Source organism: Ptychodera flava, chromosome 4 (assembly GCF_041260155.1).
Source record: "Ptychodera flava strain L36383 chromosome 4, AS_Pfla_20210202, whole genome shotgun sequence".
Taxonomy (NCBI): domain Eukaryota; kingdom Metazoa; phylum Hemichordata; class Enteropneusta; family Ptychoderidae; genus Ptychodera; species Ptychodera flava.
In genome coordinates, this window is record NC_091931.1 from 36,698,727 (window position 1) to 36,719,823 (window position 21,097).

General features: G+C 39.0%; 1 protein-coding gene and 1 non-coding gene across 5 annotated transcripts; both read left to right on the forward strand.

Annotated features, from left to right (window-relative positions):
- The first annotated feature begins 211 nt into the window (after positions 1-211).
- LOC139131633 (protein cramped-like) lies at positions 212-20,130 on the forward strand. 4 transcript variants are annotated; one of them, XM_070697773.1, is made up of 20 exons: positions 260-340; positions 596-662; positions 1,652-1,899; positions 2,610-2,704; positions 3,235-3,327; positions 5,086-5,146; positions 5,844-5,964; positions 6,601-6,686; positions 7,021-7,135; positions 7,927-8,008; positions 9,644-10,426; positions 10,887-11,198; positions 11,618-11,977; positions 12,862-12,912; positions 13,251-13,494; positions 13,914-14,143; positions 14,553-14,859; positions 15,659-15,831; positions 16,317-16,484; positions 17,113-20,130. In XM_070697773.1, the coding sequence occupies exons 2-20, from the start codon at positions 637-639 to the stop codon at positions 17,302-17,304; spliced, it is 3,747 nt and encodes a 1,248-aa protein (XP_070553874.1). In that variant the 5' UTR covers positions 260-340; positions 596-636; the 3' UTR covers positions 17,305-20,130. The 4 variants fall into 4 exon arrangements, with proteins under 4 accessions (XP_070553876.1, XP_070553874.1, XP_070553873.1 ...); XM_070697775.1 differs by lacking the exon at positions 596-662 and having other exon boundaries at positions 212-340; XM_070697772.1 differs by lacking the exons at positions 260-340; positions 596-662 and adding an exon at positions 1,135-1,317.
- On the forward strand, positions 14,286-14,359 carry LOC139132332 (small nucleolar RNA U54). The gene has a single exon (XR_011552265.1). It is a non-coding gene; the product is annotated as a small nucleolar RNA U54 (small nucleolar RNA).
- Positions 20,131-21,097: the final 967 nt, after the last annotated feature.

The window sequence follows — 21,097 nt, forward strand, 5'->3', positions numbered from 1 at the left end:
TCATGCCGGTGTTGACCTGCCAAAAAAAGCAACTAAAACTGAGGGAAATGCTTTATTTTCTGTTAAGAATAGACTGTAAAATGTTGTGTAGGCAATGATCATTCGGTCGATGACGTTCTTTGAGAAAATAACTGCCCAGTCTGAAATCTTTCCCACAATACTCCATCTTGGGAATCACCCCCACGTGATTAAAAGTTACCCAATCAAGAAAGGGTGATCCCGGCGACGAATTCGCGCCAAAGTTGTGTGTATGAATTTGTTTACATCACAATATCGAGGAGTTTCCCCGGAAATTGACGCTTTAACACATAAATGGAATACTACTGTTCAAGAGTGTAAGGTATGTATCTGTTCAACATTAATGATTTTTAGTTTCTTTCATTGACTGGTCCGGAAAATGTTAAATGGAAGGACCTTGTAAATTGAAATCCTAACGCATGCCACAACTCCTTGGCTCATGCCACACACAATACACCAAGAATAGCTTCCTTTGCCTTTTATGCTGTTGATATGTTTCAAAGTTAAAAATATAGGCATTATCGATTTCAGTATTAATCGATCCCGGCACTCCTTTACGTTAATTTTATCTGTGCAGAAGGAAAACTGTTCTTATGAAACCACGACTGCTGTTAAAATATGACCAGGCCATGTCGTGTTGATAGGTATGTTATGTCATATATTTTGGTACAAATTTGATACAAGTTCAAGCAAATCGTAGCATGGTGACATTAATTGTTTACCTGCGACATGGTGCTAATGCCCTAAAGTAAATTATATTATCCAGTCTTCAAATGTAATTTTGTTTTACTGTTGTAATACTCATACACTCAAGTTTCACATGGCCGAAATTGTCGTAACATAGCTGCGCACGTCTGCGAAATGTAGGAGCTTCCTCCTGCAGCGTGTCAACCTATGGCTGGCGGGTTGTTATATTTTCAGGTTCTCGCTTTATATCGAAGTCCTACATTTTAAGATTTATAACTACAACAAGATATGCATTATGCTATATTCAGTGTGTATTGGCCCATTAAGTGCGATTCCTCAATAAATGTTTGGAGTTCTTTAAGGTAAACCATCGGCCAACAAGCTGTGATAGCGGATCAAGCAAAGAAAGGATAATAAATGGGAAACCGCGCGTGCCAGCTCTATCAGTTTCCAGCCAACCTTACATGCAGCGGGATCTCCCGCTTGCCATATTTTTCTGTAAATTTTACATTAATATGACAATGTGGTGTCAACACCATCTCACAGTTCGCAAATGGTAAAACGCAAGAAGTCTTCGGCGTGCACTGCATTGACGAACGGGAGCCAGGATGGGTATGTTGACGTGGAAATTGTTTTCGAGTGAAACAGTTACGCTCGAGGTCGTTTTCGGGTCGCGATCGCGAGAACCGCTTTTAAGGTCTTTTCTGCAGAATTTACCCAGCTTACATGGCATTTTCATACTAAATTGGAACCGATTCGTAATAATAGTTACCCCGTAGGCTGCATTTGACGATTCTGTGTTTCATTGATCGAAAATTGTTGGCAAAATCTGCGAACGAGATGTTAATAACGATGGCAGCCATCTTGAAAAAATGCCATCGAAAATTATTAGATTTTAGTCGCGGCATTACAGTACACTAAATAGCTTATTTTTTCTCAATTTAAGGATGACAACTGCAGTTTCGGAGCCAGCAGCAGAAAACCGGGATAACAAGTCAGCCTGCAGCGGCGTGTCCACGGAAAATGGGGTGCCCGAAGTTGAAACCAAACGCAAACGAGGTGCTGGTGAGACAACAAAAGAGAGAGAAGAGAACATACCACAATACAAACACCCAGTCTTGCGATCGAGTGTCAGACCTCATAAGCGGTATAAGAAAGACCAAAGCCCTCCACCAGCTCAACCTAAAGAGCCAGGTAACATTAGCACCTTATAGAATAAAATGGAAAAATAACATTTGAAGTAAGAATAAGATCTATCGGGCGAAGGATTTGTGAAGGGGCGTTCCATGTGAAGCATTTCAAGATGGCCACGACCTGCACAAAAAATACGTGAAGAAAAAATGTCGAGTAAATGTAACTGCCATATATTTAAGGAACTGCACCATTCCTTTATAACTGTAGCAAGATGAGGTTAATGAATAAATGACAATTCTTAATTTTATAATTTGTTAATTATGGTCAGTTAACATAACCAGACAACTCATACTACTACTGGCATATGCATGTAGTTTGATTCTGTGACGGGTGCACTCAATTTTGCAGTTTCACACTGTCAGGTATAACAGTATTGCACTTTCTTATGATGATAGATATTTATTCAGCATACATGTATTAATTGGATGTTGGATATGTTTTTGCAACTTAATGTAATTCCTCTGCGTGATAAATCTTTACATTTATTTTTGTAGCATGATGTAAGATACTCCTGATGCAGTATCAGATTGCAGATTATTATCTAGTGTAGTTGTTCTGATTTTTTGTGTAGATTTGTGTCTCCCCCCCCCCCCCCCCCCCCCCCCCCCCGCTGTATGATTTTTCTGTCATGTTGTTATTACGTCTTGGTTTGTTCAGATCTGTCAGTGCATATTAATGCCGAATGGTGGTCCTGTGTTGTGTTCTTTCAGAAAAACCAGTTAAAGCTGAACCACAAGCAGTGAAGAAGCGATGGGAGGCCTGGACTGTTCAAGACAAAAATTATTTTTTTGAAGCACTCTTTGAGGTATGTGAAGACTTGGCACTCTTCCTTGTACATCATCTGTGCATGGCAGATGAACTCATAAAATACCTTGTAAAATATCATTCCGCAATGTGTGGCTGATTTCTTGCATATTGTATTTTTTGTGAATTTATCATGATAAAAGTGTGTGACTGTTTCTCCTCATTGTCAGTATCCTTCACAGGGTTGATGTCTTTGAAATGTTCACAATTTTTCTGCAGTTGGTAGAATATCAGGCTAGAATGCATCCATAAATTTCTGCTGTTACTCTCTTTATCCTGGCTGTGTATGTGTGATGATAGTCACGTCTTTTATAACTCAGGCAACAAATAATGACCTTATTATGATTGCAATATATGAGTCCTCTTTCAATTTTGATTTTACTCAATGTGATCCAGTCAGTCTGTCTTCAGTGCTGTCATTCAGCCAGGGATATCAAATTAGCTTTGGAATGCCAACCTGCCAAGTGAAGTAGTGTGCCCTTTTCAGATAGGAATAAAATCACGTCGCTCTTTTTTGCTTTGTGAAATCAGCATGGTAAAGATTTTGAAGCCATCCAGAAGTACATGGAAGCTCGGCACAAGAAGAGAGGTGACCCTCACCATTTGATCAAAAACAAAGACCAGGTGAGCAGATATCTACTGCACACTTCACTCTTGAACACTACTGCAGCATCATTCACAAATGTCTTTCTACATTTTATTCAGAGCATACTCAATATCAAATTAACCTGTTGAAATTTTCTGACTGACATGGCATATTTAATTGAACCAAGGTAAAAAGGAGTTCTTGTATAAGCTAGTGAAGTGATAATTTAATGAATAGTGTGATGTGTTGTAGCTTATTATATAATTCATCCGCATAATGATGGAAGTGTATTAGGGCTTTTCACACCCTCCAAGAATTTCACTGGATCAAACCACTCCTCCGATAACACTTTGTAAGTGTATCTACAAGCAGCATGTAAAGCATTGCCAGTTCAGTCAGTGTTCCTACTGATGACAGGAGTAATATGAGAATTTTACTTTTGGTTATTAAGGTGTAGCGAGTTAGAGACAAAAGCTTAGCTAGATGTTGCAGCAACCATCCCTTCATCTAAGTTCTTTCCTTCGTATGTGTAAAAACGAACTTGAACAGACACTCTTGTTATATATGTCTTTTTTTTTCTCGGACAGTGTAAAAAATCATCAGTTGTAAACCACATGATTTCACCAGGTGTCATAAAAAGTAATTGTTCTTGAGATTGCTAAGGTGTAATTTGAATTGGGTTGGGTGGGGATGGTGTGAAGCTCTTGCCATATTTTCTATGCACCTTTTTTGATGTTTTTATTGAGAGTATAATGGAGCCAAAATGCTTGTGTCTCATGAAATTTCTCAGCCCATTACATCTATGAAGACTGGCCGGGGGTCAAAGAAATAGTCTGAATGGTGCCCTCAGTTTTGGTTCAAATTACAGATCTGTTAAATTCCTTTAGAAGCCAATTATGAAATGGTTGACAAATTTAGATATAACTACCTCCATAAACGTTTTCCCTATGAACCAATTATAAATTTCTATTAAACTGAAAAACATTGGTCCAAGTTCAAAGCTTCAGCAACTAGACGCTGATCAGAACTTGTCATTGGCAAGGTGGTTGACCTGTATGACCTTGCCAGGGGGTTCACACTCTGTGTATACATATTTGCATGAGAATCATGACATATGCCATCACAGAGTGATTGTATCAGTTTGTTACTGTGAGAAAGATAACAGAGTTTCTGTGAGCGGCATTTCTGGCCACAAATCAGCTCAGGTCAGCCAGTCCTTTGTGTAAGTACAGCCGATACCTTCATGTTCTTGAATGAAGGATTGGTATAGTATCAGCATTTGACGATGTGCATGCTGAGAGTAAAAAAAACTACCTGTGGCCTTGCCTGGCCCTTTATCAGTTGCCATAGGTGTTTGTAAGTATTTTGCATTTGTCCTTACCATATGCTTTGGTCCATTGATCACAATTGTCAGAGATCTTCAGGGAATACACATTCACACACACACACACACATACGCACAAACACCCCAAAATAAAGGCAAATCTGAGATGGGCAATTCTTTAAGAAAGCTTTGGTAGCTTGATAGGTTCGACAGTTATTATTATGCTTCTCTTTAAACTAGATATACTGTGGTATATTGAATTTATGAGAATATGTGGCAAGAAAGATGTGGCCTGTTTCATAATATGAAGAACTTGCATACATATAGGGCTGCATTTCTGCTGCTGGTTACCTATTGTATTTTAGGGTAAACTTTGTTCATATTAGAGCACTAGTTTTCGAATGCTAGGTGAAATAACAGTCATAAATTATCAAAAAGGAAAAATAATATTAATTTTAAATTTTACTTGCAGGTTCGCCATTTATACTACAGGACTTGGCACAAAATATCAAAATACATCACACCCAATGAAGGTAAGACAGTATGGTGGTAATGTGAACAGAAATACGTGTAGTTACTGTAACTGATCCTATGCCAGTACTGGCAAATTTCACCATGAAGTCTGGTATAGATATAATTCTCTATTTTTGAGGCAGACATGCGTGTATTCCCCATTCCCTACAAACAATATGTGGTCAAGCCTGCCCTCAAAGTTCATGTAATGCACAGGATTTCTCTCTCATAGCAAATAATTTTACAGCACATGTCTACTACGACAACGAAAAGATATGACTGAAAATTCCCCTGTTGGCACAAATAACGCAAAATATCTTGAGCTAGACGACATAGTTCTGATCAGTGTTTGACATTTGGTGGCTTATGAGAATGCCATTCCATTTTATACTTCCCTCGGCTGTACATCTAATATCAATTGAACTTGACCTACCAGGAGCAAATAACCACGATAATGAATGCAACATTAGGATCATGGCTGAGAATGCTCTATGTAGCTGCAAATCATAGCTGGTGTTTAGTTATCAATCCCCGAATCTGTGGAGATCTGTATATCTCATGGTTCTGTAAGTCCTCTCTGTTATTTGCAGATCAACATATGAATGAACTGCCTCCTAAAACGGTTGATCGGGGATAGCCCTTTCTGAAATACCCATGGGGACTGTCTTTTCCTTGACGCTAACTCGGCTTTTTCTTCTCTGTCATCTTCTGTTACAGACATGAAGAAAACATCTCAAGAGTTGTACGGCTTGGTGAACTACGGAGAACTAAGGAAGAAGGCAGGAGGGGGTCTCAATGACAAGATAGGGCAGAAGTTGAATGAGTTAGCCACAAAGGGGTAAGCACTGATCCAGAACCAGTGAAGGAGATGTTGTCATGAAATGTGATGAGAATACTCAAGTATGATTGTCCTGCTTCGGCAAGTATAAATAGGTGACATGTGACCTGAGACCTGGGACAGAGACTAATCATAAAATTTAATGCTGCCTGTTTATAGTCCAGTGCAGCTGTCAACCCCCTACTGAACTAAGTCGAACACAGTGACAGTGTATTTAGCTAAGGTATAGCAACGTAGGTATATGGTTTCAGAAGCCTGGAACCTTTTCTGTTGTCCAGGAATAGTGTTGCATTGATACAGTATACCAAGGGGAACCTTGGTGACATAACTGGGGAACCCTTGGTAAATTTTACCTGGTTACCACCCTTACCAAAGACACTGAGTAAAGAGCAGTTTGAATTTGTCATTTTATTATGCTCATAAATACTTGTGAAGAGTTTCAAAAGAGCAGAATCTTTATTCATACTCAGAACACCATGATTCAGTGCATCGGAAAAGCTGCTCCCACAACTGTCACTGTATCATTTATAATTGTTTCAGTTTGCAATTCTGATTTATGCTCTTAAAAAACAAAATTCTTGATCAACAATTTACGTGCTAGTATGCTTAATACTGTTCTCCTACACTATTTGACAGGAGGACAATTGTACGCCACAAAGGGAAAAATTTACGTGTTAAAACTCCAGTCTGTAAATCTCTGAAACGACTGAATTGTACAGAGGGTAAGTGAACTCCTTCAAATTTTTTAATATTTCAAGTTTTTATAGATCATTTTACGGTCTGTGTGTCCTTCTCTAACCCGTTTTACCAGAAAGTAGTCTGTTGATTAGGTAGTACACAAAGTGGAACACGCAAATTATCAAAATGGGATAAAGTGTTTGTAAAACATATGCAAATAGATTTTAATGTGATGTATACTTTTTTAAACTTACTGTAGATATTGCATATGTGTTTATGAGAAGAAGCATTCATTACAGTGTAGTGAACACGCTATTCAATTATATTGTGAGGAGTTATGCATAAAGATCTACATTTATTTGTCTTGTGTTTTTCAAGGTACTGAAGAAGATGAACCAATCAAATTGCCGGCCAAAATTGTCGTTGAATTGCAGCCGCACACCAATGCAGCATGGGCAACCATACAGAGCATGGCTCAGAATCCAAGAATCAGGTATGCAAACAAGCCAAGATGTCTACAGTCAGTCCTGTCTTCACTTGGTTCAACAAATGTTATGAAACCTTGTGATCAGTATTTTTGTTAAGACTAGAAAATTTTACTGGGCTTCCCCTGTTATGCTAATGTCATCCTGTTAGGGGACAAGGGAAATACTTACTAGGGTTCCCACACCAATTACCAATGTACTCAATTCTTAGTGAAAACACGGGTTACAATACAAGGCATGATCTTTGAAATGTATTAGCATGACAAATATTGCAACATAAATATGAATATGCAAATTAGGAGTCTGGAAAAAAATTGGTCGAAGTGGCTAAGTTTAATATTTCCCCATAAGTATAGGTCAGTTGGGTAGTTTAGTACATGTAATTATTCTCAGAATATGTTCTGCTCGCTGAATATATCAATGTCAAAATGTTAATTTATTGTTAATCTGAAACCGTCAGTCCTGTGTTGTGAATGTATGTGTTCAGGACAGTCTGGAATACAAAAAAAACGGCTAAAGAAACAAAAATAGAAACCATGAGGCCATGTAAAAATAGTTATCCTGACCAAAGTCAATATATCCACTCTAGGCATACATCAATCACTAATGTCAACAATAAGTCATGTTTTGTCATGCAGTCTGATAAAAAGCTGTGCAGATTTTCATAATGATTGTCATGAGAACACTTAGCAAATATCCATCACGTAGCACTTGTTTGAACAATTGTAGGGTGCCCTGTTCTGTGAATATTTTTTTTTCATTTTAGTTTATTTACTTTCTCACTTTGCATCCATATCAGGATCACAGCTCCATTGAAAAGAGAGGTTGGCAGTTTAATCAGTTTTCTCCAAGAGAAGTGGACGCCAAGCAGACTGAAACTTGTATCCTTTGTCTATCAGTAATACTCATAGCTTTCAATTTCTGTGAAATAAATTGGTCAATATCAAACACTGCCTTCGCCTGTCCAATCTATATGTTAAAGAAGTGAAATGAAAAAGTTAATCCAAAGATCAGAGTGATAATATTGCATGCACACAGCAGATATCATAGATTTATTGGGTGACACAGCAGATATCATGGATGTATTGGGTGACACAGCACACAGCAGATATGGATGTATTAGGTGACACAGCACACAGCAGATATCATGGATGTATTGGGTGACACAGCACACAGCAGATATGGATGTATTAGGTGACACAGCACACAGCAGGTATAGATTTATTGGGTGACAGCAGATATGGATGTATTGGGTGACACAGCACACAGCAGATATGGATGTATTGGGTGACACAGCACACAGCAGATATGGATGTATTAGGTGACACAGCACACAGCAGATAAAATGGATGTATTGGGTGAAACAAACTGATGGCAATGATGACTGTTTTTTTTAATGAATGCAACCAATGATTTGCTTTTCATATACGCTATACTGAGCCACAGTCTGAAAACAACCCTTCCCCAACGGTTTATTGCACAGCTGATGTACATTGCAAAACCATCACAAAGATACCTGATACATGACTAGTGGAGAGTTGTTCATGGTTAAAGTAATAACTGTGCTGTTTTCGTGTCAATCTTTGGTGATACTAAATGTTATGGTATCTTCTGACAACATTTATTGTCAAAAGGTTGTAGTGATGGGCAGACTGATCATCATCAATCTCTCAATCTAGGTACTGTGTGCATGTGGAACTCCAGTCTGCATATATTGTGATGCTGCATAGCTTTTATGTCTGGTTAAAGGCTATTATGCGTTCATCACAAGATAGTATGCAACTTTGATTATTAATGTAGTAGTTGTTTATCAACCCTGTGGAACGGGTATCGTTCAGAAGGTGTTATCCATGTACTTTTATCAGTGTTTGTGACTCTCAGAGAGTCTTCAACTCTGTCGATGTACTATGTCCTTTGTCTCAAGACTGCCTGCCTGTTAGAACTTGCGCACACTTGAAGAACACAGGGCTATGTCCTTGCTTTGGTATAAATAAGTGCTTGTCTGAATGTTCCTTTAACCCTTATCCTACCAAGTTCATATTTCATCATCAGGTCAAGTTGGTTAGAACCAGTTAAGCATAAAATGTCCCACATGGTGCATTTTAACAAATACTTGAACATTTCAAGGCCCCTGAAAACACAGATACTGTAAACATGAGTTTTACTGATGAAATATGCTGTAATATGCCATGCCAAGTTGGTGAAAATGCATGTATATGTTTGGTTCAGTGCCATTTTTATTGACCTGGCAGATTTGAAAATGATACTGCCTGGCAGGATAAGCGTTAACAGTGAATCAATAAAACATACTGCCTGGGATAGTGTTGAATTTTACTACAGCCTTACATTGTCCCTGTATTGTTCAGTCCTGCCCAAAAACATAGATATTGAAAAACCTTGTAAATCTTGTGCAAAAAAATGTCATGTACTTTTAAACCTTTCTATGATGCAGTCATCTGGTCCATGTCAATATAATTTCATTGTCTCTATGATCCTTAACAAAATGTGTGTTCCAGCTGAGGTCTTTGAGACCATTCCTCACTGATGAACCCGGAGCTCTCCTCTGTGTGAAGACCCCGGAAAACGTGGAAATTGTAACTCTGAGTCAGCTGAAGGGGAGATATTTACATAGCAACTCAAAAACTCCTTTTTCATTTGGGAACAGTGATTGCAGCAAGTGTGGGAAGGGGGCTGGGCTATCCGGTAGTCCCCGGAATGCTGGCAAGAATAGAACTCAAAATGCCAGAGGTGGGAAAGCTGCCTCAAACAGTGCAAAGGGGAACACTAAGGATGCCGGGACTGACGGCAAAGGGGTTGGTGCCGGAAGTGAGAAACTTTGTGAAAACTGCAGGAAATCAAGGGGCGGGAATATTGCAAGTTCCAGTGCCAAGGGAAAGGAAAAAGTTAACAAAGACAGCTGTGTTCACACTGCCAACAAAATGGATAAAGCGGATGTGTCCAACCACAGAAGGAAGAACTGTTCGGTGAATTGTGACCCAGCTGGAAAACAAGCCGATGCACACTGCGATGGGACATTGGTTCAGAACAATGCAGCGTCTGCCACAGCAAGTGATGCTGCCATGACCGGCACTGCTGCAAAAATGAACAATGACAGCGATGCAAACGCTTGCGCAAATGGAAACAAGGGGTCTTCTGAAAACTGTGAAGAGGGCGCTGCTGTGGGTGAGATGGCGGATAGCGAGACAAAATCTACAGAACTCAGCTTTGAGGATAATCTGAGACAAGGTATCACGGTGAAGAACTGTGAGAAGGTTACCTTTACAGAACTCTATGTCATGGTATGTGATCTATCATGTGTGCTTGTTATCTTGCATTCATTCTTGTGTCTGCTACATACCATTGTTGATTATCGTTGCTGAATTCACAAAGTGGGTGGTAGGTGGGTTTTTTCACCCCTTTACCACCAAATTTGGTATATGCCTATGGCTTGCTGATTGCAAAGTTGGACCTGAATTGTAAACAGGGTCCAAAGGCTCAAAGCTGAGCCAGCCTGCACTGTTTCTGTCTCATCACTTGTGAAGGTACAGAATTTTCAATTGTCTTCAGAATCACCAAGATGATAATTGTCTCTGAACAGATTTACCCTTGTGTCCCCACAGATGATGGTGTGACTTTGCTATTGAAAATAGGGTTATACTGCCTCACATTGCTGAGTGTGTGGCAGTACTGACAGTACTATATTGAATTTACTAATGTATCTTTTTACATTTCTGCTTCCCTGTACATTAACAAACATAGCTTGGCATGCCAGAAAAAATCAAATTTGAATACGACTGGAAGAAGGAAGACCCAAAACCCGAGTCTTCGGATGAGTCTGAAAGCAAACCAAGAGATGGGGGTGCTCCAGTTCAGGTTGCCAGTGGTGCTACGACAACAGAGGAGGACAGTGTTGTCAAGACACCAGAAAAAGAGAAAACAGTTCCTGCTCAGGAGAAGGACAAAGCTGTAGCAGCTGAGGAGAAAGACAATAATGACAGTGCTGTCAAAACACTGGGACGGTTGATCCAACTCGCAAATACAGAATTGATTGACATCACCAAACCCAAACAGGTTTGTTCAGTGTGTGTGTGTGTTTGTATGTCTGTCTGTCTGTCTGTCTGTCTGTGTCTTTCTGTGTTTGTGTCTGTTGTGGTGTGTGTGCATGTGCATTTTCTTCTAATCTTTTTCTCCACGATCTTTTAATCTTTTTCTCTCATGAACAATGTACCCCTGTCAGAATTATTCAGTCACAAGCAAGCAAGTTAAATAATACCTATCATGGTTTTATAAAATTGGGTATTTGATACATTTCTAATCTCTCCATAATGTAGGGGGTGTTCCCACTCCAGCACAGCAAAGAGGAGCTTGGTGTGTGACGCTACTTTTTACATGTATATGAAGATGCAAACAAGTCTTCATTCTTTGTCGCTCTGTATATGGAAATATCATCCATATGAAATTAATTCCCTTGGATCAATTTCTTTTGCCAGAGTGCTGGTTCCAGCACCTCTCCTTCCAGATCCTCATCATCTGGACTGACAGCAACCACACCGTCCAAGTCCAACACTGGCAGTGCCAAAAACACCGGCAACAGCAAGAGTCCCAAGGAGACCTCCAAAACAGCACTGAAAGTGCAAGCTGCCAAGGCAACAGGGTCCAAGGCACAGACACAGATGCCGGCAAACACGGCCACGATAGTCGTAGACGGCCGGACAGCCAACAGTGTGGCATTACGCAATGTGGATAAGGACAAGGGACTGTTTGTCAGACCAACAATGGTGCCGGCTCTGAAGAAGATATCACCAACCATGCAGGAGAAGGCATTCATGGCTCAGCTTCAGACAATCAATGTAAGTGTGTACGGTATCTTTTACAGTACGGTGCTCACTATCAAGCATAGGCAGTCAATGTAAGTGTGTACGGTATCTTTTACAGTACGGTGCTCAACCATGGAAATGCATGGATATTTAAAATAATGGTGTTGACAAAGGTGTCGGGTTCAAAGCAGTACTTTTTCATCATGTCAGTCAGTGCCATGATTGTACAGCATTTTATGATTTTATTGTACCATATAGTATGGTTTTAAAATCAGCTTGTTGTATTGTTGTTTGATAGGGAGTGCTGCATGAAAGAAATCTGTGCAATTAATGCATATGAAAGATTTAACCAAAGTTAAGCTCCTGTATATATTACTAGTATATGTATTATCAGGCTGAGGCAAAAAGTATTCTTGCTGCCAGAGCTCACAAAGTCTTGTCTTTTGGGAAGAGGCAGTGTTACAGTTAATTAGCTTTTTACATACAAGCTTGGCTGATAGCTTTCATTTCTGTGAAATAAATTGGTCAATATCAAACACTGCCTTTATCTATCCAATCTGTAGGTCCAAGATGTATAGTAGAATAGATGTATTGGGTGACACAAACTGACGGCAATGATGACTGTTTCTTCAATGAATGCAACCAATGATTTGCTTTTCATATACGCTATACTGAGCCACAGTTTGAAAACAACCCTTCCCCAACAGTTTATTACACAGCTGATGTACATTGCAAAAACATCACAAAGATACCTGATACATGACTAGTGGAGAGTTGTTCATGGTAAAAGTGATTTCTGTGCCAATATTTGGTGACATAAATTGTTATGGTAGTTCTTCGGACAATATTTATCGTCAAAAGGTTGTAGTGATGGACAGACTGATCTTCATCGTCTCTCGATTTTGCCATCTTCACAGAAACAACCAAACAGGAAGAGAACCAGAGGAAGAAAGCCACTGGTTGTCCAGGTACAGTAAAATGTCTTGTGTTTCATCGAGGAGAAATATGTGTGATGTTACGCAGTTTTGTGTAACATTGAAAATACATACAATGAAATGTAGTTTATTCCTTCAATTTAATCATCTATACGTATTCCAGTCTTGTAAACAATGGCGGGAGAATTTCATTTTGTCTTAATACACATTGGCAATGATTCTAAATAAGTTCAAATGATAGCAACTTATGATGCAGCTTTTTATACGCTATTATGAGCCATGTAGTAAATCCAACATGGATTCTGATTTGTGTAAGTCTGCATTGAAATAAACAGTGAATTTTAAGATGATTTGTGTTGATACATCCACAGAGAATGCTGTTACCCAGACCCAGCAGTCAAGTACCTACCCGCCACATGATGTCACTTTCCATTGTGCCAAACTCATCAAGTGCCGGTACTGGTTCGTTCACGCCGGTGTTGCCAAGCCAACTGGATGCTGCATCCACCATGGGGTCCACCTCGTCATCATCCTCACCTCTGTGCTCCAACCTTCGATCCATTGTGCCTACCACTGCCTGCAACACCACACTGACAACCACCACCATTAATCCAGGTACCGTACCCTGCTCTATCTTTTGCTGTTTTACCATGGGGAATGCAATTTATATTGCATAATTAATGTGTGTGTTAGCTTCACAACAGGGCAAGTTTCCTCATACAGTAATTGTCATCCTTGGTGAAAGTTCCAAAACCTCACTGTAATGGACATGAAATCCCAATGATTTCTGCAGCTGGATGTCTCGTCACAGGATGTCTTTCCTCATAGCCCTTTCATTCAAATATTTCCCATCTTATTTATAATTTCAAAAGTTTGAGACTGTTGTTCCAACATTTTTAGCCCTAAAAATCAACAAGTCACACTTTTAAGAGAGTGGAATAGAGTTTGCCTGTCCTTTTAATCAAAATTTTCCGAACTGCTTTGATCATTCCCTATTCACATTCTAAATCTCTGTTTCGTGTCCCTGTTTCCAGCCAATACTGTTGCCATAGCAGCCAAGCTAGCCGGTGTGCCAGGTCAAGGGTCACCGCCTGTGGGCAGTCAAGTCGCGATTTCTAATGGTGGCAGTCCTGTGCCAGGGTCATCTGTGATGGGAATTCCTGGCAATGTCAGTCAGAATACAAGAAACGTGACACATGCAGGAGCTATGCTGACAGAACAAGGTGGCGCTGTACAGCCGGGAGCGACTCTTACCAACATTCAGGTAAAGATGGACACCACCTTGTGTGTGAACTTGTCTCAACACAAAGAGAGCAAACTTTCTGGTCAGAACAAAGTTCTTGACTGATTTCCTTTGATTTTTTGTCTGTAATTATGTTAAGTTTTGTTGAAAAATTTGTGTACAGTGGCAATGAGGAAAATTTCACATATTGAGTGCAACTCATGATATTAATTTCATATACGCTATTCTGAGCCACAGATTTTGTACCAACTTTTAGGAATGTTTTTAGAAAAAAGTGGTTGCCTGCAATCTTAAACATATCATTCTCTACCTACATGTATATTTACAATGATACTTCAATGCATTTGAATACTTCACTGCAAGCATTTTAATTTATACTACGGTGTGTACATTGACTTGTCAAAATCACAACTTTCTGAAATATTTCCAGGTTTCGCCAGACAAGGCATTCATGTCATCATCTCCCGCAAATGCCACCATGAACACAAACACTATCGTTTCCAGCGGGAGTCCCACCAAGTCCATGCCTCTATCTTCTGTACTGACCATCAACACATCAACGGCATCAACAGTTTCCGACGCCACCAATCCACTTCTCGTATCTCCACCCAATATTTCATCCCTGTTGGATATTTCCCTCCCAGCACCTGACGGCGGAATGCTGACAACCACGAATAGTGAAGTGGATGCCACCGAGTCACTGATCGATATGGCTATCAGTTCCAGTGGTATACACAGTAAGTGGAGAACTTTCCTTTAACTGGCTTTTAATCGCTGAACATTTTCTTTCACACTTGAAAGTGTAAAGTTTTGAATATTAAGTTATAACATTAAGTAAATCCACAATAGAAATCATTCTGTGTTTTTGTTTTTTGAAAGCAGTCAGCTGGTATATGGTACAAAGATTCATTACATGTAGCTATTGAACTAGTTTTTCACTTTGTCAACCAGTGCTGACAAACGCTGACAAACAAAGATAAGCTCTCTAATCACACACTTGTAGTACGTTGTCCAATCTCTGCAAAACACTATGTATGGATGGTCTTGCATCTATGTTAATTGTTGCACAGCTCCATGTACAGTGTATATCAATGAAACAAGACACTTGTAGAAACTGATAAAACTCAGCGTAGAGTACAACTGTGCAATGAAATAATGTAACAGGTATATTGTGACAGCTTCATTGAAGAAGACTGAGGACTGTATCATGTAAATATTAAAATAATTAATATTTCTATGCAGTGAACAAATCTACTGATACGTATCATGTGAACAGCTCACGTGATCAGTAGTGCCACTCTCTGAAGTATGATTATCTAATCTGAAATAAAAAATGTGTACTTAGGCAGGACAATGGTACCAATGTGGCAGTGTTAACGTGACAGTGCTGCAGTTTGAAATCACCATATCAGCATGAAATGGATCATATGTTGCTATGTACAAACGTCTGATGTGCAGCTGAAGTCTGTCTGTTTCTTTCATGCATGCCTGAGTTTGCCAGTGATATAAACTTTTTCTTTTTTGTGTCCCTGCCAGGCTTTGATGGACAGATCTCAACCACTGTCAGCACACCCCATACAACTGCCGGTCACATGTTCTTGACCACGCCTCCGTCTCCCAAGGACAGGGCGGGAACGTCTCCAATCAGCCCCTCTACATCACCCTTCAAGTTACTGACAGCACCAGAACATCAGTGGCTGAATGGAGAGGTAAGGCATAAGACTTTGGAGAGAATAAAATTTTTTCAGTGATAAATGATTTATTTAGATAGAGACTGCTTGCTTTGTAGAGACAGCAAACTCCTACATAGATGACAATTATCGTTCCTTTCTCTAAAGTCACTCATTTTATACATAAATATGCTACCATTGACAAAAGGTATGGCGGTTCTCCAAGCACTTCTTATATAACTCTAGCCGTGGGTTTAAAATGTGTGTTTCTGCCAATTGTATTCAAAATGTAAAAATGTAGCTCACAACCTAATTTCACCGCCATGGTTTAGCCCAAACCCATTGTTATCAATGTGATTGCGGACCTGTTCACAGGGAATTCAGGATAAACAGGTTGTCTTTTGTGACCTCCATTGAACAGACCAAAGCATTAACCAGGCTGTAGGTCAGGAGAAATAAACTGGTCACTTCCCTCTGATTACAGCTACCTCTTATCATCCATCTTTCTCTCTTTTTATCTTCAGAGAGATGATATCTCCTTCAGTAGCATTCTAGCTGGTATCGAGTCTCCTGAGAAGAAAGATCGTAGCAATCAGTCCAGCAGTAATAGTAGTAGCAATGGCCTACAGCTGCCACCGCTGGGTCTAAGTGAATGCTCCAGGGATTCTCTGATGGCCAAACATGCAGCTGATGTAAGTTTGTTTCATCTTATTCTCATTCCGTTTGTACTACTGTAAAACACTTATGAATTAGATGCATGCTTTTAGCGGTTTTGGATTTCCAGCCGTGTCTTGGATTAGTGAATTGACAGACTTTGCTTAATTCGCCCAAAAAAGGATGCTAACCAAAAAGCTATGCTTTGTAGTAATTTTAGAGGAGGCATCATGGCCTATTGGATAGATGGTTAGCATAGTGGACTCACTGTCAATGGATGCGGAGTTAAAAACTGCAGCCCAGACACTCTAGGCCTCATAGCTCAATTGGACAGTTGGTTATGGGTACCTCATTCTGTAAATGGGTGTCTTGTCCATCAGATGATGGAGTGAACAAAAAAATATATTTTGGTCGTGGCTTCACCATTCAAATCTTCCAATATTAAAATTTTGTGAAACATTAAGTGTACTTTGGTGTGGACAGACTCATGAGGGCTGAAGGCTACTGTATGCATTGGTTTTGGGTGACTTTTGCTACGCTGCCATTTTTTCAAAATTGACAACTGGGAAACTTCTAATGCATACTCTGCAGAAAAAAAAAATTAAGCATTCTCCTGAAAGATAGGCACTATGAATCAACGCTAACTGCTGACACTCTCGTTGCCAGGTGGACACAACATTACAATACATGATGAATGAAAACAGCGTGGATTACATTTCCAAATTTGCCGACCTAGCAGCTCAAATATCCGCAACTCCTGAAACTCCCAAGAAGCAGACGTTTGATTTGAACCGTGCTACGGAAGAGGAAAGCAACAAGGATGTTTCATCAGTGGTGAAAAACCTGGAGAAACTCTGAATGCAAAAAAAACCACATAAACATTTCTGTGTTTTCTCGGATTCCCTGCCTAGAGAGACCAGATAAAAGTTATACTCTGCTTTTTTTTGTAATATATGTAATTTATGAAAACTTATGGTTTGGTACCGCACATTTTTCCTACCCAGTACGGACTGTTTTTTCGGGCCAGAAGCCTGAAGGGTAGCATCTACAGCTTCTTTTCAAGAGATCTGCTGTTGTACAAGGTGTTATTAGCGTCTAAGTTTTGTTTGCATGTTTTTTTGTTTTTTTTTGGGGGGGGGGAGGGGGGAGGGGGGAACAACACGCCACAACACTCATACGTGATTTCTTTTGTAATGATGTAAGGCCATACTGGAAGTGAGGCCAGTTCTATGTTGTGCATTGTTGTCAGTCAGAAGTATATCAACAAAAGTTCACGTGGCCGTTGTAGCAAGTGATTTGAGTTGGATTGTGTGTTAACAGATAATGGTTGGGTATTAAAGGTATACTGTCACCGGTTCCAATTTTCCCACAGTTACCATGGAAAGAGAAAATCTAACCAATCACAGATTTTAAGCGGGTGGCCCCTTTTTAAAAACAGCACCCTCACATGGGCATTTTGATTACCAAGGAACGCCCCTTGACCATATATGGGCATATTTAGATTACAGGTGACTGTATACCTTTAATATAACCCTATGAGATGGTAACTGAAAGATTTGTTGAGCTGATTTTGAAATGGAAACTCTCGGGAAAGAAAGTTGGTATTTACATGTATGCTTGATTCTGTTACATTTCCCCAGAATGTATAAATTGTCAAACTATGAATTTATGTTTGAAGTTCATGGTCACCTAAGTCTTGACTAAACTTACATTTTTTTCTTTTGCATTTGGTATGTGTCAAATATGACCAGACAATATTTTAAACAAAACTAATCAGATAAGTTTTGCTGTATTAACTCAGTGGCGAAATTTTTTTTTTGTATCCTGAATAATTTTTGGATATTTCCATGAAGATCTCTCTTGTACCCCCAAATGGGCTTAAAAGCAATGTAAATTGGCAAAACACATTGTTTTTTGTAAATATTATTCCTCATCTTACAATTTCGTGTGAATGGTTTGCAATTACAACAGATGTGTAGCCTGCACTTGTAATCCCTGAGTGTAAAACAGTACAGGGGAGATGCTGCCTTTCCACTGTTTAAGTCTTGCCTGAAAATGCACATTTTCCTACAGTATCATTGCAAATTCAATTTTAATTCCTCCAGTGGCACGCACTCTTTGAATGCAAGTGTTTGAAAAATACCAAATTAGTGAAGTACTCAGAATTTTACGGCACGCATGACATTGAAAATATCTCCTCTTGGCGAAAGATTTATTTTTCAATACTATTTGAGGAATTATGGTTCGTCTTTGTTGATTGTTGTCTAACAGACATCCTGCTACAAACCACTCAATTAACAGACTCAGAAGTTTTGAATTTGTCATTGATGGATGCACTGGGCTTGAAAACTGCAGACTGTTCTCTGAATTGAAGTTGCCTGCTTCAAAATACAGGCATATTGCTTTCATTCTGAGGAAACGAGTGGCATGTCCTCATTCACTGTTTTGAATGAATAGAAATCATTACTGGTTTGAAATGAGTTAAGTAGTCTTTGGCATTACAAATTGAATAAGACGAGCAGAATATTTAAGTTCACTGAAAAACCAATTGGTTGGTAGCATGCTGGTTGATGCTGACCGAAGGATTTATGTAGTACGCACAGTTGTGAAGTTACTGCACACTGATTGTGGAAGTGACAAGCTTCCCATTCTATCATTCTGATTGCTTGCTGAGAATTTCATCATTTACTTGTTTTAAATATTAATCAATAATCAGCTAAATGTTTGACAAATTTTTAATTTGGTGACCAATTTGGGCAGGGTTTCAAGATTCTGAATCCTTGGAGGGAGAAGCTCAAATTTTTGTCATTGCACTATTTCACAACAAATAACCAAACAATTTTCCTGTAAGGATAGTGCACTAATTTGTATCTGACAATGTCTATACAGTGCTGGGATGAAGATGAAATTTTCTATAATATGTCATAATATTGTAATCATTTACCCTTTTGCAATATGAAAACCGGCCGATACTCAAAGATAATTTATGAATAATCAAGATTTCTCTAATCTGCCATCCTTGGTATGCTCTTCACAAATTTTTCACATCTTTGACGTGGAACCTAGATTTCAGAAAAAACACCATCCACTGTGCCTTTCATTTGGTATGTGTGGTGCAAATAAGGCCATGAGTTCTGTTCAAACTTGTAAGGTTCAACAATTGACTGTATTGGTCTCAGTTTAGTTTACCTTTTTTTCTGCATAACAAAGGAACTTAACAGTTTCATGCAGAGAACTTCCTGTAAATCGATTTTGTTTATGCTTCCATTTTCCACTTGATCTGCATCTATGATATGTCTTTATTTCATGCAATCAATTTTTGGTAAACTCCCAAATTAATTTCCAACCCTGTACAATGTACCGTCACTGTTGGTCGTCTTGCAACCTTTGAACTTGATATCCATTCGTGGTACAAGAAGTTTTGTCAGATTTTGCTCCCATTTCAACAAATTAAACAAAATTTTCAAAAATTGAAATAATTTACCATTTAAAAAATACTGTTTTGTATCATGCATGTCATCAGTTCAACATTTCTTATGGTTTATTGGCATGTTTTTTTACAAGTGCAATACAACAACATAGTTAACCTAATTCATTTTCTTGTGGATCAAATGTATAGTACAATAATTTCATGTTTGGTTCTGTTAAAAACTGTAAATAAAATATCTACCAAAATGTAGTATATATATTTTTGTGAGTCTCTTTATATTGTAAAGGTTGGGGGATATAGACTGGGAGATGTGCTATGTTAGTGAGTTCCTAAAACTACCCCCTCAAGCAATAGATTATTTCCACTGTGAAGGACAGCCAGAATATGGTATAGTGAAAACACTATTGGCTGAGATAGGAACACCACAGCAAGTGCTGCTCTGGTTGATATGTTTGCTAATATCAGCTGAACCCTTGGCAAGGTGAAGTAACACTTCTAGGCTCTGGTTGTCCCATCTATTTGGACACTGAAAATTATCTAGAAAACTATTTTTAGTTTTTTATAAGGTGGAGAGTGTGAGCTGTGCAAACTTGAACTTGCAATTTAAACAGAAAGATAACATTTAATTCCTGCTGACCATGTACGAGCAATTGTATTTGTTGTCTACCTCCTGGCCAACAATGGACAAAAAGAAACTTTGTCTTGCAAAGTTTCCTTCAAGTCCACGAAGGACTTTGAGGGGGTACTTTAGCAGCTGTTATTTTATAGTTTTGGTAATGCCAGTAAACTTGTAGATGTAGGAAACATCTGAGGCCACAATGTTGGCTTATTGGATACAGTGTCAATGATAATCTGAGGGTATAACGGGAAGATTCACAGGTCTTGACAAAGCTATAAGATAATCAGTACTGGTATATCATGTATATTGACTCTGAAAATGCAGCGATCTGATTGGTCATGACATGAAAATATGTGAACTACATTGCAATTGGAACATGCGCTACCTCAGTCGAAGAATTCTGTGAACATTTCACGGCAGAATGTCAAATCAAACTATAAATACCGGTAACATAAATACCGGTAACATATATAATAGCAATAACCACCTCTGCAACTGGTGTACCACTCAGATTTGAACAGTTAACTCCATATATGCATGTGCCATCACTCTTGCATCTACATGACAAACTGATCAAAATCTTGTATATCCATTGCTTTTGG